Source organism: Rhynchophorus ferrugineus, unplaced genomic scaffold (genome assembly GCF_030347505.1).
Source record: "Rhynchophorus ferrugineus isolate W39M unplaced genomic scaffold, kcgeb_rfMv2 rfM2, whole genome shotgun sequence".
In the NCBI taxonomy this organism is placed as follows: Eukaryota; Metazoa; Arthropoda; class Insecta; order Coleoptera; family Curculionidae; genus Rhynchophorus; species Rhynchophorus ferrugineus.
In genome coordinates, this window is record NW_027472581.1 from 48,081,694 (window position 1) to 48,098,335 (window position 16,642).

At 35.4% G+C, this 16,642-nt stretch overlaps 1 protein-coding gene across 2 annotated transcripts; it reads left to right on the top strand.

The window, feature by feature from the left end:
- Positions 1 to 1,721: 1,721 nt before the first annotated feature.
- On the top strand, positions 1,722 to 7,053 carry LOC143191066 (uncharacterized). Of its 2 annotated transcripts, none has more exons than XM_076395764.1 (4): positions 1,722 to 3,621; positions 3,681 to 3,999; positions 4,083 to 4,278; positions 6,492 to 7,053. In XM_076395764.1, the coding sequence occupies exons 3-4, from the start codon at positions 4,094 to 4,096 to the stop codon at positions 6,670 to 6,672; spliced, it is 366 nt and encodes a 121-aa protein (XP_076251879.1). In that variant the 5' UTR covers positions 1,722 to 3,621; positions 3,681 to 3,999; positions 4,083 to 4,093; the 3' UTR covers positions 6,673 to 7,053. The 2 variants fall into 2 exon arrangements, with proteins under 2 accessions (XP_076251879.1, XP_076251878.1); XM_076395763.1 differs by having other exon boundaries at positions 4,102 to 4,278.
- Positions 7,054 to 16,642: the final 9,589 nt, after the last annotated feature.

Genomic DNA, 16,642 nt, shown 5'->3' on the forward strand with positions numbered 1-16,642 from the left:
AATTGGGAACCATTTGAAAATAAATACTAAAATAAATATTAGAAAATTGTATTACAAATCTTTAAAACGGACTGAAAAAGGCCATATTTATATAGAGATTATATTGATATTATATTTTATATATGATTGACATGTTTACATCAAGCCCATACTCCAAAATTACATAAAGACATCATATTGAAACATATTTAGACCAAGTCCATATACCATATCAACACAAAGCCTTGATATTATCTAATATTATTTAATATTATTTATCTAACACTTACGAAAAGTTCAGAACCCATATTTGTATATGTAATTCTTCTATTTCAATGCAAAATCTTCAACTTGCACACCATCGTACTTTTCACCTGAAAGTCTCCAGTGAATACATCATTATTTTTGCAAACCAATAATTTATTTACCTATGCTCCTTTATAACAATATATTCTTTTTTTCCTTGTTTGTTTCGCTCCTCCACCTTCAGAGTAGTAGTCATTAGATCGTTAGGGTATCATAGATGATTAATCATATATGTATTGTTTATTCGATTTAGGTCAGTCCTACTGATAAATTTGATCTTTTCAAAGTGTCTTTCTTAACAACTCTTGCACTCTGCAAAATCCTATTTAATTATTTTCGATTTTTTTAATTTAAATTTCATCAGCTTTGCTTCGACAACTACTAGCAACTTCCCCTAGAAAAGAAAAATTAAATTGTTACAAAAGTATATCATGATTGAAGTATAGACATTTTTATCAGTTACCGCAATTTTTGCTACTATTTTTGATAGCAAACCCTAGTAATTATTCCACTACTAAACTGATTATCTTTTGTAGATGGATCAAGTGGATGGTTAATTACAACAAAATGTGTATAAAATTTATAATTACCTTTAATGTTACTTCTAGTACAATTGTATATTATTTCTCTCATACCCTTTGCAACGTTTTTATTTCAACAAAAAGAATAATTGTCTTCTTTGATTGTTGTTATCGTTCTGAAATTTGTAGCTATATCGCGGTGAAATGTTGGCATATGTTAACGTCCTTTTAATGTCCAAAATGTTTTGATACAAGTTTGGCACTTGATATTCTCAGTATAAACAAAATTGAAGTTCTTTGAATATTTTGACATTATAAAACTTAACCTTACATTCCGTATTTACCTTTGTTCTTCCATATTTTAAAACCAATTTATGTTACGATACTAAGAATAACGCAAAAATTTAATTATTATTGTTATAAACTTGTTAATGCAATACAAAATTTTAATTCAATAATTTTTTTAAATCTATGTGGCGACCGCCACGCCCCTTTAGGCCACCATGCAATCAGCTACAATAAGTTCAAAGGTTGGCAACGCCGGTAGGTTGGTACCATGGAGTTCCAGGCTATAAAAGATCATCACGGCAACGTCTCGCTCTCTTTTCTTTTCTCAACCTCCATCTAATACTACCACTTCCACAGCGATACCGTACTTCCATTATCCGCATTCCATTTTTTCTATGCCTTAACCTAATATCCTGTCAATTCTCTCGTCGACCATATGTATCATTCAATGTTAAAATAAACATAAACAAAAATAAGTTTTATTCAACCAGTGTTTTTAGTTCTCGTGCAAATTCTTTCCAAAAATAGTAATGAGTGTTCGGACAAATAATCGCGTCGACAGCCACCCATTTCGACCGACCGACCGACCTGTATATTCCCCATAATTCTTAAATTATGACAAATCGAAGATAACAGTTTGATGGTTACAATTGTAAATATAAATCATAACTATGTTGTAAACCAGAAACTAACGCCAAAGTGACCAAAGTTACTGATATATAGTTATGATCTATGGATAACTTGAAGTGAGTGCACAATATCAAGAGATTTTCTTATTTATTGACTTACTTATTTAAATATTTACTAAGTTATATATTAGAAGATAATTTCAGTTTTACCCTAACGAGTACTACTAAACCTAATGGCAGGATCTCGTGCGTCTGTATCCCTTAATCACATTGCACGTAAATTATTGTTAGTGTTGGATTCATCATTCAACATCCTGGTTATCCCATCATATATCATTTTATATATCATTTTATTATCTACCATTGCCATCGTCTTTTATTGAGATAATTAATATCATCCATTACCAGTATGACCTTGGAAACCCGTGGGAGAGATGAGTCTCAGGAAATTTTTGGTTGTATACATTCTATCAGTACAATAAAACCATCACTGTGTAGGTCTTTCCTTATCTAGAAATATCTACTAATCGGGCAACGAAAGAAGAGTTAAGTCGGCTCACTTTCTCGATACGAGGTACCCAAGGGAGGATCAATATGGGATAAAATGCGATGTATCCCTCTAATTAAACATAGTCGTCACATAACTAAATACAAACTTCACGCACAATTTTAACAATCTTCCAATGGCAATGTATGATGTCTTCATAATACAAAATATTTAAATAGTCGGTCAAAGAAACGCACAGTAGGTGCCACTTTGACGATGTGAATGTTGTCACTACTTATCGTTATATCTGTCTATTCTTTGTAAACTAAGTGTTAGTGTAAATAAAATCATTTTAAGTTCTCCAGCTTTTTCGGGTAAGGGTACGGTAAGGGTTCGTAGGTCTGGGTCCACTAGACATGTAATTACAATGTCCGATAAATGGTCTGTTTTTGGTTGTAGTGCCGTTGTATTGGAAAAGATACTATGTAAAATTCGGACTTTGAAGGTCACCGCTTGATGTCTTCTTCAAGGAGTTCCTACTTCAACTGTACCAAATTGTTAATTGTATCTATTAAGATATGTATATCTTTACTGTCCACTGTCATTCCGCATAGATGTCCGTAGTGGGAAGCGTCTTTGGCCAGTCTGTCAGCTTGTTCGTTTTTAAAATGCCTTTGTGGATCGAAAGCCAAACCTTGAATATAATGATGTAACCAGAGGTGAGGTTTTGGCAATTTGGCTCGATTCTGTAAGATAATGGTAAAATTTGCAGCGCATTAAGGGAGTTTGTGCAAATCGCTTATAGGACGTTTGAGGATTGGAAGAAGAGATATACATGAGGGCACGGTGTACGGCAAACTTTTATACCTAGAAAATAAAAGTAATTTATAAAATTCGCATGAGAAATCGGAAACGAGTCGGAGGAAGATTGTCACGATCAACAAATTTTAACGATTAAGCGATGGTGAGAATTAGAATGGGGAAGTGATTTCTACTGTGTATGTCATCTAGAACTGACCATTGGGGATGAGGGTGGTATTTTGGTGAAGAGATAGATATATACTGATATACTGAGATAGATATAACTAGATGTATTGCCCGTGACAATGGTTAGGCGAGTCGCAGCGCTGGAATTTACAATACCTAGGGTGGAAGTTGATATTATGGGGATATAAAGAAACTTAGATCGGACTTAGACAATGCTGTAGAATTGGTTATCTGTATAGGACTTGATGGCAACCGCTCCAATGGCGGTTTCAAATGTGATATGTTGGAAAATAAGTGTCTCATGGACTAGGACAGCGATCCCCCCCCCCTGAGGAGTGGTTTGCATTTGCTCAATCTTTTCTGAATATTTCATAGACGACTACTTGCAATTGGTCGGATATTTTGAGATGAGTTTCTTGGAGAAGTATGAAAGCTGGTTTGTACATAAAAATATTGTAATAAATAAATTTTTATTTTGCGTAGTTTATGGATTAAACTAGTTAGGCTCCACTGAAGAATTATAAGTGTCGAGGACATTGTTTAAATTTGGAAACTATCTTGGAATTGGTTCAACTTCTACATTATCAGCTGTTCCGGCCAAAGAAATCGATTTGCTGCTGTAAGTTGGAGAAATGTCCTTCCAATTACGGCTTTCTCTGTCTGAAGAAGGAGGAAGTCGCGAGCTGCAGAATAGTCATGTTCATCGAGAGAGAAAATTACATTATTGACAAAGATGATTCATCAAACTGTGTAGATGCTGTGCAAACGGTTTAATGATTTTTGTTGCGCTTGAAAAGTTGAGGTAATTTATTGGACATAATTTTAGCTTTATGTTTATTTTTATAATAAGATATTCTTTCCATTGTTCTTATCTTCTGTGTCAAGAAGTCCTCTTTATGTATAGGGTAGCCTCTATACCCTGCGGTATGATTTTCACCGTAATTAACGGAGAGTTGCAAGTTGGGATACGTGTCCGAAACTTTAACACTTTTAGCATCTCAAGGGCTTTGGGATATATTGGTGTACTTTCAATCTCAGAAGACCTACTCGTACACTTTCAGAAAAGGTGGTTTTGTGGAAGGTAAGTATTAAACTTTACGTGGATACCCTCTATTTTTCTTGTAATTCTTTTACCAGTTAATGTTTTTCACCATTATTCCTTGAGATGTCATTGTTTCATTATTATGTGTGATTGCCTACACTGACCAAAAGGGACCCATTTCTTAATTTTTTTACTGACTCTAGTTCTCCAGTTGAACCCATCAGTTTGTGTATCACGATTGATTTGGTGTTCAGTAGATTGAAATTTTTTGCAACATTTAACACAAAAGGTATCCCATTTTATAGACGCACATGAGCAGGCTGAAGTTATTGTGAATGAACATAGTATACTAGAATTTGGACAGAAGCATGCAGTTAATTGTGAACGGCCGCCAAAGGCGATGGGGAGTCTCAAATGTACGACAGTCCCCGAGAGTTAATATTATAGGACGATGGTCCAATTGTAACTTATTGAAAACCTGCATGTAGAATAGATGTTTATGTCCTGTAAAATAAAGAAATCAAAGATCCGGAGGTGCCACGTTGTTGTGCTTCTCTTCGTCAGGAATTTCAATTGTTCAATCAATTCGGACACTTCGGCTTGGAGAGCGACATTAATGTCCTTCTGCTCATGCAATTTTCGTTTAAGGTTTATTTCTTTATTATTTAGTTCTTCGAAGTCATATCGAAGTGATTCCAATTCCAGTGCAGCTACAGGGCGTTCCGGCGTACGCGGCGAGATGATGGGGCGAAATGTTGTTATGTATACAGTACTATATAAAAATCTAATTATTTACACTTCACTGACAATTATTTGGAAGACTGTCTGCCCTCAACCGTCATAGAGCGTTCTCCGTCCTTACGTATATTACCCCCGTGTTAAGTACAGCTCAGTCCTCCATTCACGCAATTACACCGATAACGAAAATCAGTTACGAAACTAGTGCGAAAAACTCCGGCGAATAATAGCAAACGAGCGAGTAGGTCTGTCGGAAGTAACAAATAATTAGCAACACCAGGCCATAAACTGGAAACAAATGCACGAAGATTCCCGCAAAGAGGCTATACGGTTTCAAGAACAATTCGAATTCCTCTCCGAGAAAATACAGACCTGAGCAAACAAAACTAAGTAAAGAATGCCCAAGAGATGAAGGCGCTAAACGAAACGACTGACGATGAAGCATAGTCTGAATGTAGGTTTCAACTGCCCAACAACTGTAAAAAGGCTCACGCTCATGAGCCATCTGAAAAAAACGACAAAAAATCGAACCAACATCCAAATAAAAATACTGGCTCACGACCACCGCTCCTACCGAGAAGGATATCTGCTATCTGCAGAAAAAGTTAATAGTCTCAAATTATTAAAGTGCTCTACAAGTTGCTTTTCAGTTCCATCATGCTATACGAGTCTCACCCTTGATACTATTTACGATACTATATACGATTTATCGGGCCTGAACTTTTGGAAAAACTCCTAGTAATGCAAAACAAGCTCTTCAGGCAAACTCTGAATATGCTTTAGTTTGTCAGATATACCTGAAGATAAATAAGATCGGGAAACTGACACGTCTGAAATAAGTCGACTCGTTTACTCTCGATCGACTCAAAATCGATCTTTCAATGAGATTTCTTCCTACGGATGCTCTTAGCTTTTTTAATGCACGCTCCCTTTTCAAACAATTGATCTTCGAAAAATACCTTAACCATTATCAGATTTACACTGACGGATCTAAAAACAATGAATACAGAGCAGTTGCACATACATCAGCATTGAAGGAAGAACATTACAAATTGCCCTTTGACGGGTGTTTTTACTGCCGAATTGCTGGCTATATACAAGGCTCCTAAATGCATTCAAGACCATCCAGATATAATCTCGGTAGTAAACATTGCTGACTCTATGAGCTCTCTTGAGAGGCACATCATCCACTGACAATGCACATTCGAGAATTAAACACTGCCGCTCATAATAACGACCAGAATATTACTTAGATGTGAGTTCCCTCCCACATGTGAATCGAAAGTAACCAAAGAGCTGACCATCTTGCGGGGAAAAGGGAAGGATCACTTTTGGAAAACCATCTATATTGCAGAAGGGATCTGAATACATATTATACCGCACTGTATAAAAAAACTGGATCAATTAAACTGGGACTTAATGATCAATAAAAAATTGTGCGAGATAAAAGAGGAGTTTTACCAAGGTCTCAACTTTTGTAACTTTAGCAGGCGTAAATTGGGTATTTTTTCCAGACTCAGAATAGGCTATTGTCGGCTGACTCATGAGTTTCCACTCAAAGAAGAAAGTCCACCCATCTGTGATAGATGTGAGCTGAGCACCAAACACATGCTGGATGAATGCCAAAGGCACGCCCTCCAAAGACGACTCTCTGGCCTGAAGGGATCCATGAAACAACTTCTACAATCGAATTGAACAACTGATGAACTACTTGCTGCCAACTGAGTACTCCAAAACATTTAATATATTATGAATTCTACTGCTGTTAACTTATGACTTTTAACTGTTCAACCCATATTATTCTCATACTTATGATAAATTAACTATAAAGTTTTTTGTTTCGTTCTTTATATTGTTTGTTCTGTAATATTAAAATATATATAGTACATAGATCCTAAATAGCCCTCGAGGCTAATGATCCTTTAATAAATAAAATCTAAAATGTAAAATCTCTTCTAATAAACAAATCTCTCCAAATATATACGTATTTATTATATCACTTTTGTTATCTTAATATATTTTTCGCATTGTCTTTGTTGTAATTATTTAAAAAATATTTTTAATATATATATGTTAAACCCGCTCGAGTATTTTCTTAGTAACATTCCAATTTGTATAAGAAATAAGTTAAAATGTGGAACAAGTTAAGATAACATTTATAATATCATCATAAAACTTATTAAAACAGCTGTCGATGAGTGAGTACGCGAAGAGGTTTAATTTATCAATAATCGTAGGAGTGGCTATTTTATTGTTGAAGAAAATTTACAAAATAGCTATAAGCGATACAAAGTTCACTACGTTATCTAGTAATACATACAATATTAAAATATAAATTACAATTTATGAAAACGAAATTAAAAATTATGAAATTTTTAAATTACTAAAAACTTTTTTAGGGTGTATTATACGGCCCGATGAATGGAGGTAAAACGAAATGAAACAGTGGTTGTTTACATGGTGTGACCATTATTTATTGATGATATAAAAATTCAGGAATAACAATAGATGAAAGGTGCAGCGGTGTTACCTGCAGACGAGGCTTAGCAGTCGATGGTGGTCTGAACAGAACTATTGTCAGTAACTGAATGAATCAAACTACCCTTCAATAATCTCCCAGATGAACGTGGTTATTGTATACTAGTTGGAGCTGCCGGTAGCCCTCCAGTGTTCAACATCAGAGATTATATTTCTAGGTATTTTGTAGATCGTTATTTTACAATGTAAAATTCGATATGCCTCAACGTCGCTACACTTATATTTAAATATTATATATATTAGAGAGGGAGAGAGACATTGCCATGATGCCAATTTTATTCAGTTAATTTTAAATACACTTAAAATGTATTATATCTATTTTTCGCCATGACAACACCGCTTTACATATCTGATATAATCAACTGGAACAAAAATATTAAGATTTTTATATCAATTATGTTGCCTCTCTGGCAAAACTACTCTAAATTTCAGGGCTCATTTTAAAAGTTTTCTTCTCATGTTATTCTTGTATCAATAAATATTTTGTCATTCGCCAATGTACAAGTCACAAGCAAATTAACTTAAAATAAAGAAAGATAATGCTGAAATTAATATGGTCATATTTTTAAGCACATAGTTAATTTTGAGGAAGGTTTAATTTTCCTACATGTTACTTACTGTAATTCAGTCAGTCGTAAATATCCAAATATATTGATATGTAACTATTATCTATTCAATATACCTTTTAACAATATCATAATGTTTAATCATTATTCAAGTAGAGATGCGATACAGTATTTTATCGCGTTCGTCAATTCATTTCTCAGAATTATTAACAAAAAAAATTTGAATTGATTATAATAATTTTTGAAATTTTAATTGATATTTTTATACTTTTGAAAAATAAAAGAAACTAAATAAAACATAATTTATTTTGCATTAATAATCCTTAAAAATATAATGGAATTCTTAGAAATAGTGCTGCATGGTCATAAATGTATGTTCGTGATTTTTTAACATTTGTGATCCTCCTTAGGCAAGAGTGCAAAATCCAACAATGAAAATTATCCCAGTAATGCCGGTAACCATGCTGGGTAGGACCGAAGTCTTCTTGGATGATCTCCAAATTGGTCACTCGCCAGTCGGTAGGCTTAATACCAAGGGCCGTAGTTCAGAGCCCACGTTAAGCAGTGGGTCCACTCTAATTTAACTTAATTTTTTATAATAAATTGCTATATCATTTTTGAAAAAATACTGTCTAATATGACAATATATACTATTCAATATGATGAAGTTATACTTAATAAATATTAATGCTCATTAACAAAATAATATAATTTGAAAAGGGATTAATAATAATTTACCTCATCCATCAAAAAAAAAACAATTGATGATGATTCAGACAATTAAATGTATTAAAAAATATAGGAATAATTTTAGCTAAATTACGTTTCAACAAAATAGGTACATAAATTTAGTAATAAATAAAAATGTGATAGCGACATATCTATATTGCGATAAAAGCAATATCACTCTTCAATCAGTAATAAATTAAAATATAGACTGCCATTGTTATTTAACATTTAAATAACACAAGTTAATAACAATTACATAGTAATAAAGGGATATGTAAATAAGCTAAACTTCCCAACAATCAAGGGCTATTCAGTGTATAAATTTATGTAATAATTTTTGCTTACAATACTATCACATAAATACTCAATTCTTGGTCTTTTGGTGTTATACTCTCTGGGTTTTATTTGCCTGAAGCTTTAGGTTTTTTAGTTTTAATTTTTGATTCTGATTCAAATATTATAAAACCTGTATAGCTATTTTTCTCGATAGATTAAGGTAAAAAATCTATGGATAATCATATATATTTCAATTCATTTGGCTATTTAAATAACAATTAGTAATCGTATATCGTATTCGTAAGATCCTTTGGAAAGAATGGACTCTTGATACCCTGGAATATTAAATCTATAAAAATGACAAATTTTGTTAAAATTTTACTGATAATCTTATACAAATATTTTTATATTATTTGCTAGTTCGGTTCCAAACTTCGTAGGGTGAAAACTTATTTTCAATACGCTCCAAGCTCTGGAAAGATAGCTTTGTTAGAAAAACACAGTATTTTATTACGGTTATTTAATTGAATGTTAAAAACGCATAACAGATGCGGCTATCCGTCTCTAAGTGGACCTAAAGTTTAGTGAATACGTATTTACGTAACCAGGCAAAAAGACTGTATCTCATTTTTATTAATGTTTTAAAATTATTTTCCTTTATTTTAAAACAGTCCCTTTGAAATTTATTTATAGTATTTTTGGTCAAAAACTAGTGCAAAAAATAACACTTGAATAAAAAATGAAATGCGTGAAATAAACAATGTATATATAAATTTTTTTATCTTTGGAAGTAAATAAAATAAAAAACTAACAATCTAAAAATAGAAAACCATAGCGCAACTTACTGTCGCAAAACATTCAGATGCGTAAAATGTACAGGAGAACACAAAACAGGAGACTGTATTCGTAAAGTTCGCTATGATAATGTGAAATGTGCCAACTCTAACGAAAATCATCCAGCGAACTACAAGAGTTGCGCAGTTCACACACAACTACAGCAGAAATTCTATCCTGCCTTAAGAGAAAAAAGGCATCAACAGCAACAAAAACAATCCACACCTACCAGTCTACCCACTAGACCAAGTCAACCAGACATAACTTATGCTCAAATGGTTGAAAATGGTTCAGCACAAAATCGAGAAACCACATCACAACCTACTGAAACTAGCAGCAATATTTCTAAATTACGATGCTTGGTTTACTCACAACCGTCGTCAGTAAACTTGCATAATGCCTGAAACAATTAGCAACAAAATCGCCGTCTGGCCAATTGGCTTCAATAACATGCCAGGGAACTAAAAATGTTCGTAACTGAACAAAATATTGATGTTATGATTGTTCCGTGTTAGCTTTGGAAGAGAACGGTCGTGTCCGGCCCTCCGAGCCTACCTACTCCTCTGAGAATTACCCATAACTAATTGTTAAACGATCTACTAGTAAACCGCCTTCATCAGCACCTTCGCCCAAATATCAGAAACGTTTGTAAACGCCGAAAAGCGTTTTACAAGCGGGGCAATAGCGTCCTGCACGCCAGAGCCATCTCCGCCTCCAGAAAGCTGCCCAAGCCCTTCAACAACCGAAAAATCTGCCGACAATAGCCCTGACGAACGCAGTTGATGGGTCTTGGACTTATCGAGTATCTGCAAAAAGAAAATGCAGATCTTAAAATTGAGGTTACTCAACTTCGAATACTGTTAACAAAGCAAGGAGACGAGCTCTCCGCAATGCGAATGCTACTACAAGACGCCCTAGCTAAACCCACCCCGGCCCAGCCAGTACATCAACCTCCTAAGACACCAAACCAACTCACACCCCTAACGCTGGAAAATGAAGACCCGGTTGAATCGAAAGCCAAGGCTAACGTACAGCCTTCGATCACTAAATTTGCCATCAGACCAGTACAAAACAAGCCGACTATAAGGAAGTTGCCACTACCACTACTGAAACAAATCACCTCCAGAACAACCCAGCCTGCGCAGGTAAGTAGCCAGGCCACTAATTAAACCCTAACCTCCACAGCAAAAACAATGCCAATCCCTTCCCTTAAAAAGGGAATCTTTTCCCTTAAAAAGGGAAAAAATCGCACCTATAGTGCTCCGTTACAAGAAGAGATTTATGGAGCTCATTAGAATCTCCAAGGCACAGTAAATAGATAATATCACAAAAGGGAGGGCATTTTCTTATTCCTTGCCACAAGCGACGATTACAGAAAACTCACTATCCTGCTCGAGGAAAGGAATAATCCTTACTATTCCTTCTGTCATCCGGAGGACAGAGCATTCCGCGTAATCATAAGAAATATCCAATAATCACTCTCCATTGACGAGGTACGTGAACTTCTCTTCTATCATGGCCTCCATCCCAAATTTGTACAAAGATGGAAATTAAAATCCGGGATAGAACTACCAATTATTCAGGTAACTGTCCCTCGTGAAAAGCGACAGATCATCTATATGACCAAACTCGGCGTCATCACAGTGAAGGTCAAGACCCAGAGGGGAAACGGCCAGCCAATATAGTGCTTCAACTTTTAGCTTTTCAGGCATACCAGCTCTCACTGACGAGCCCCCCCGCGATGCGTCGAATGTGCCGGGTATCACGACACTAGATCCTGTAACAAAATCCCAGAAGCACCCCCAACTACGGTGAAATTCACACCGCAAACTTCACCGGCTGCAGGTGCCGCCCTGCTTCGAGAAAACCAAAAATTCCGACCGAATCCAGGCCTGCACAAGGTTCCGCATGGAGTAACCAAGGTGGCAGGAAGCTAGCTCAAAACTAGCCGGCGCTACCCAGCCTGCTCCAACTTAAACTCCTTCTCCAGCCACTACGCCGGACCTTAATATCCTAATGCAGGCGCTTACTGACCCGCAAGCTTTCCTGCAAATGATCACCCTGGCTCACCAACCTGCTCGTCTCTTCCCAAATGTCGCCGCCTAAGCAGTCACATTTACCTGTTTATTTAACTTTCAGCAGACTTTTAAATCTTTGAAACGGCTGTTTCAAAATCTCTTATGCTGATAACATGGAATGCAAACAGATTACGCGGAAAGCAAGCAGAATTGGAAGACGTCATGACATTCTATGACGTCGACGTTGCTCTCATCCAGGAACTTTCCTAAAACCTTCGCATCGTCTCTCTTTCAAATACTTTTTTGTCTACAGAAACGATAGAACCCCGGCGGTGGCTCAAGGCGGTGGAACCGCCATTCTTGTCAGAAAAGGAGTCAAACATGAGCTCCTACCCTCGTTATCAGCAAACAACTTCGAAACAACCTCCATTAAAATCGATATCCATGAACGTCCCTTCGTCATCACATTCCTGTATAAGAAATCTTCTGCATTCAACTATCCTATATACGAAAATTTTCAAAAATAATTTTCAAAAGACCAGTAAACCCAGCCTTTCTTCTCAACGATTTCGTGTCTCCAAAGTCTCTACAGACTATTATCGGCAAACTTCAAAAAAAAATCCTCAGGTTTCGACGGAATATCGATCACCCAGTTAAAAAAGCTCCCGCATAAGTAGCTAGCAGAACTGGCAAACATCATTAACTCCATCATGAGGCTGCAACATTTTCTATTAATATATATATATATATATATATATATATATATATATATATATATATATTAGTTCAGTTCCAACCTTCGTAGGGTGAAGACGTATTTTCAATACGGTCCAAACTATAAAAAGATACCTTTCTTTAAAAAAACCCAGTATTTTATTACGGTTATTTAATTGAGTGTTAAAAACGCATAACAGATTCGGCTATCCGTCTCTCAGTGGACCTAAAGTGTAGTGAATACGTGTTTACGTGACCAGACAAAAGGACTGCATCTCATTTTTATTAGTGTTTAAAATTATTTCATCTTATTTTACAACAGTCCTTTTGAAATTCATTTATAGTATTTATAGTAAAAAACTAGTGCTAAAATAACATAAGTGAAAAATGAAGTGCGTGAAATAAACAATGTATATATTTTATTTTCTTTATCCTCTGGAAGTAAATTAAATAAAATATTAAAAATTAAAAAATGGCAAACCATAACGATTCAACCAAAACACCTGCACACTTTGATATAAGATTAGAACAAACAGCAATAACGCAAACTCCACCATCAGAATGGACTACAGTGATTAACAAAAAACGATTGAGAAGTCCAGAAGAAGAAATCGCGAGGAAACAAACAAGAATCAGTGACTATTGGTTGCAGAAACCGATAGAGACAAAAAACAGTTTTAGCAACCTGTCGGAAGAAATTGAAGAGAACATACAACCAAGCCCTGAAAAAGTTGTTCCCAAACCACCACCAATAACAGTCTATAAGGTAGGAATAATAAAAAACATCCATGACTTATTGAAAACCATTACTACGAACTACACAATTAAAACAGTGAGCTATGAAACAATTAAAATCCAATTGTTCGAAGCGGATCACTTTAAAGTTCTTATAAAAGAATTAGAAGAAAGAAACACCCAATACCATACATTCAGGCCAAAATCCGAGAGAACATTTAAATTCGTATTAAAAGGATTACATCACGGGACGGACTTTAACACCATCAAGGTAGCACTAGCTGAAAAAGGCCACGAGGTCGTAAATATTCACAATATACGACATCACACGACAAAAAAACCTCTGCCTATGTTTTATATAGACATAAAACCTAATGGAAATAATAAGGCGGTGTATGAAATCACCAAATTAGAAAATAATATTATTAAATGCGAACCACCACATATAAAAAGAATTATACCACAATGCACAAGGTGTCAAGCGCACGGGCACACAAAGACTTAGTGTCGCAAATCATATAGATGCGTAAAATGTGCAGGAGAACATAAGACAGGAGATTGTACTCGTAAAGTTCGCGATGAAAAAGTGAAATGTGTCAACTGTAACGGAAATCATCCAGCGAACTACAAGGGTTGCGCAGTTCACAAGCAACTACAGCAGAAACTCTATCCTGCCTTAAGGGAAAAAAGGCATCAACAAAAACAATCCACTACTACCAATCTACCACTACCCACCAGAACAAGTCAACCAGACATAACTTATGCCCAAATAGTTGAAAATGGTTCAGCACAAAAACGAGAGACAATATCTCAACCTACTGAAACTAGCAACATCTCAAGATTAGAAAATATGATGGCCAGACTAATGGATCAAATGAGTACGATGCTTGGTCTACTCACAACCGTCGTAAGCAAACTTGCCTAATGCCTGAAACCAATAGCTACAAAATCGCCGTCTGGAATGCCAATAGGCTCCAACAACACGCCAGGGAACTAAAAATGTTCGTAAATGAACAAAATATTGACATTATGATGGTTTCCGAAACACACTTTACGGACAAGAATTATCTGAAAGTTCCTAAATATAAGCTTTATCATACAAATCACCCTGATGATAAAGCACATGGAGGTACAGCCATAATAATTCGAGATGATATAAAGCATTTCGAAAAAGAAAAATTCCGCAAAGACTACCTGCAAGCCACCAGTATAACCATAGAGGAAGCCCATGGACCATTAACAATTTCTGCGATTTATTGCCCACCCAAACATAACAACAAGGCAGAACAATTTCAAGAATTCTTCAGTACGCTAGGTAATAGATTTATAGCCGGAGGAGATTATAATGCAAAACATTTAATGTGAGGTTCAAGAATAATAACCTCAAAAGGTAGAGAACTGCTCAAAGCCATAAGGAAAGATAACTTACAACATATCTCTACTGGTGAACCAACATATTGGCCTTCAGACAGAAATAAAAAACCAGATACAATAGATTTTTGTATTACAAAAAATATTGATCCAAAAAAGTGTCAGGCAGAATCATGTTTCGACCTGTCTTCTGATCGTTCACCAATAATAGTAACAATTTCTTCAAAAATTACCATCAAAGATAAACCCCCTTCTCTGTGCAATAATAGAACTAACTGGCCCTCATTTAGAGAAAACTTAGACCAAAATATCTCTCTAAACTTACCGTTACAAACTGAAATGGATATAGAAATAGCAGCAATAAATCTTACAAAAAATATACAGGAGGCAGCATATTCCGCGACTCCCAACAGTGAAACATTTCCAAGAAAAAATACACATATATCATGTACAATACAGAAAAAGATAGCAGAAAAAAGAAAGTTACGACGAAATTGGCAACAGCAAAGGACTGAAGAGAATAAAAGAAAATTTAATAGGGCCATAAAAGAGCTGAGAGATCTAATCCAAACTGAACAAAACCAAGGCATTCAAGAATACCTAGAAAACTTGACATCAACTGAGGCTACAGACTATTCGTTGTGGAAAGCAACAAAAAAGCTTAGGAGATCCCAGCAGCATAACCCACCTATTAAAACAAGCGAAAATAATTGGGCGAGAAGCAATAAAGAGAAGGCCGAGATTTTCTCAAAACACTTAAAAAATGTTTTTAAACCTTTCCAGTCTCAGCTACATAAAGATGACGAAAATAAAATTACTAGCTTTCTAGATTCGCCATTTCAAATGGATTTACCGCACGAGAAATTAACAGTCAAAAAAGTTAAACATACAATAATGAGAGAGATTAATATTAAAAAAGCTCCTGGTTGTGACTTAATTACTGGCAAAATTTTAAAAGAACTATCAGAAAAGGCTATAAAACTATTAACATATATATTTAATGCTATGCTACGAATTAATTACTTCCCCAGTATCTGGAAAGTAGCTAAAATATTAATGATACCTAAACCAGGAAAAATACCAGAAGATGTGACCTCCTACCGACCTATAAGTTTATTACCAATAATCTCGAAAGTTTTCGAGAAATTATACGTAAAAAAACTAAACTATATAATAGAAAAAAGAAAAATTATTCCAGAACATCAGTTTGGCTTTCGCAATAAGCATGGGACTATAGAACAAGTGCATAGACTTGTAAACCAAATAAACGCTGACCTAAATGCCAAAAGATATTGTTCGGCTGCCTTCCTAGACATATCTCAGGCTTTTGACAAAGTATGGCATACGGGCTTGCAGGTTAAACTAAAGAAACTTCTCCCTCATCCGGACTATCAGCTACTAAAATCGTATCTCACTGACAGACATTTTATTGTAAATCAAGGCGATGAACATACCGAACTAAATCCCATATATTCAGGAGTTCCGCAAGGTAGTGTACTGGGTCCAGTACTGTATCTTCTGTATACGGCTGATCTGCCCACCACAAAAATAACTACTGTGGCAACATATGCAGACGATACAGCAATCTTAGCATCCCATGAAGATCCTGTCACAGCATCAATAAACCTACAAACCCACCTAGAGCAAATACAATTATGGTTGAAGACATGGCGCATTAAAGCCGATGAATCAAAATCCGCGCATATAACGTTTACCCTGCGTAGAAGAACCTGTCCACCAGTAAATATCAATCATCGTCAACTCCCCCAAGCAGAGCATGTTAAATATCTTGGTATGCATTTAGATCGACGCCTAACCTGGAAGAAGCACATACTCTCTAAACGGAAACAACTAGGACTAAAATTATATCAGATGTATTGGCTC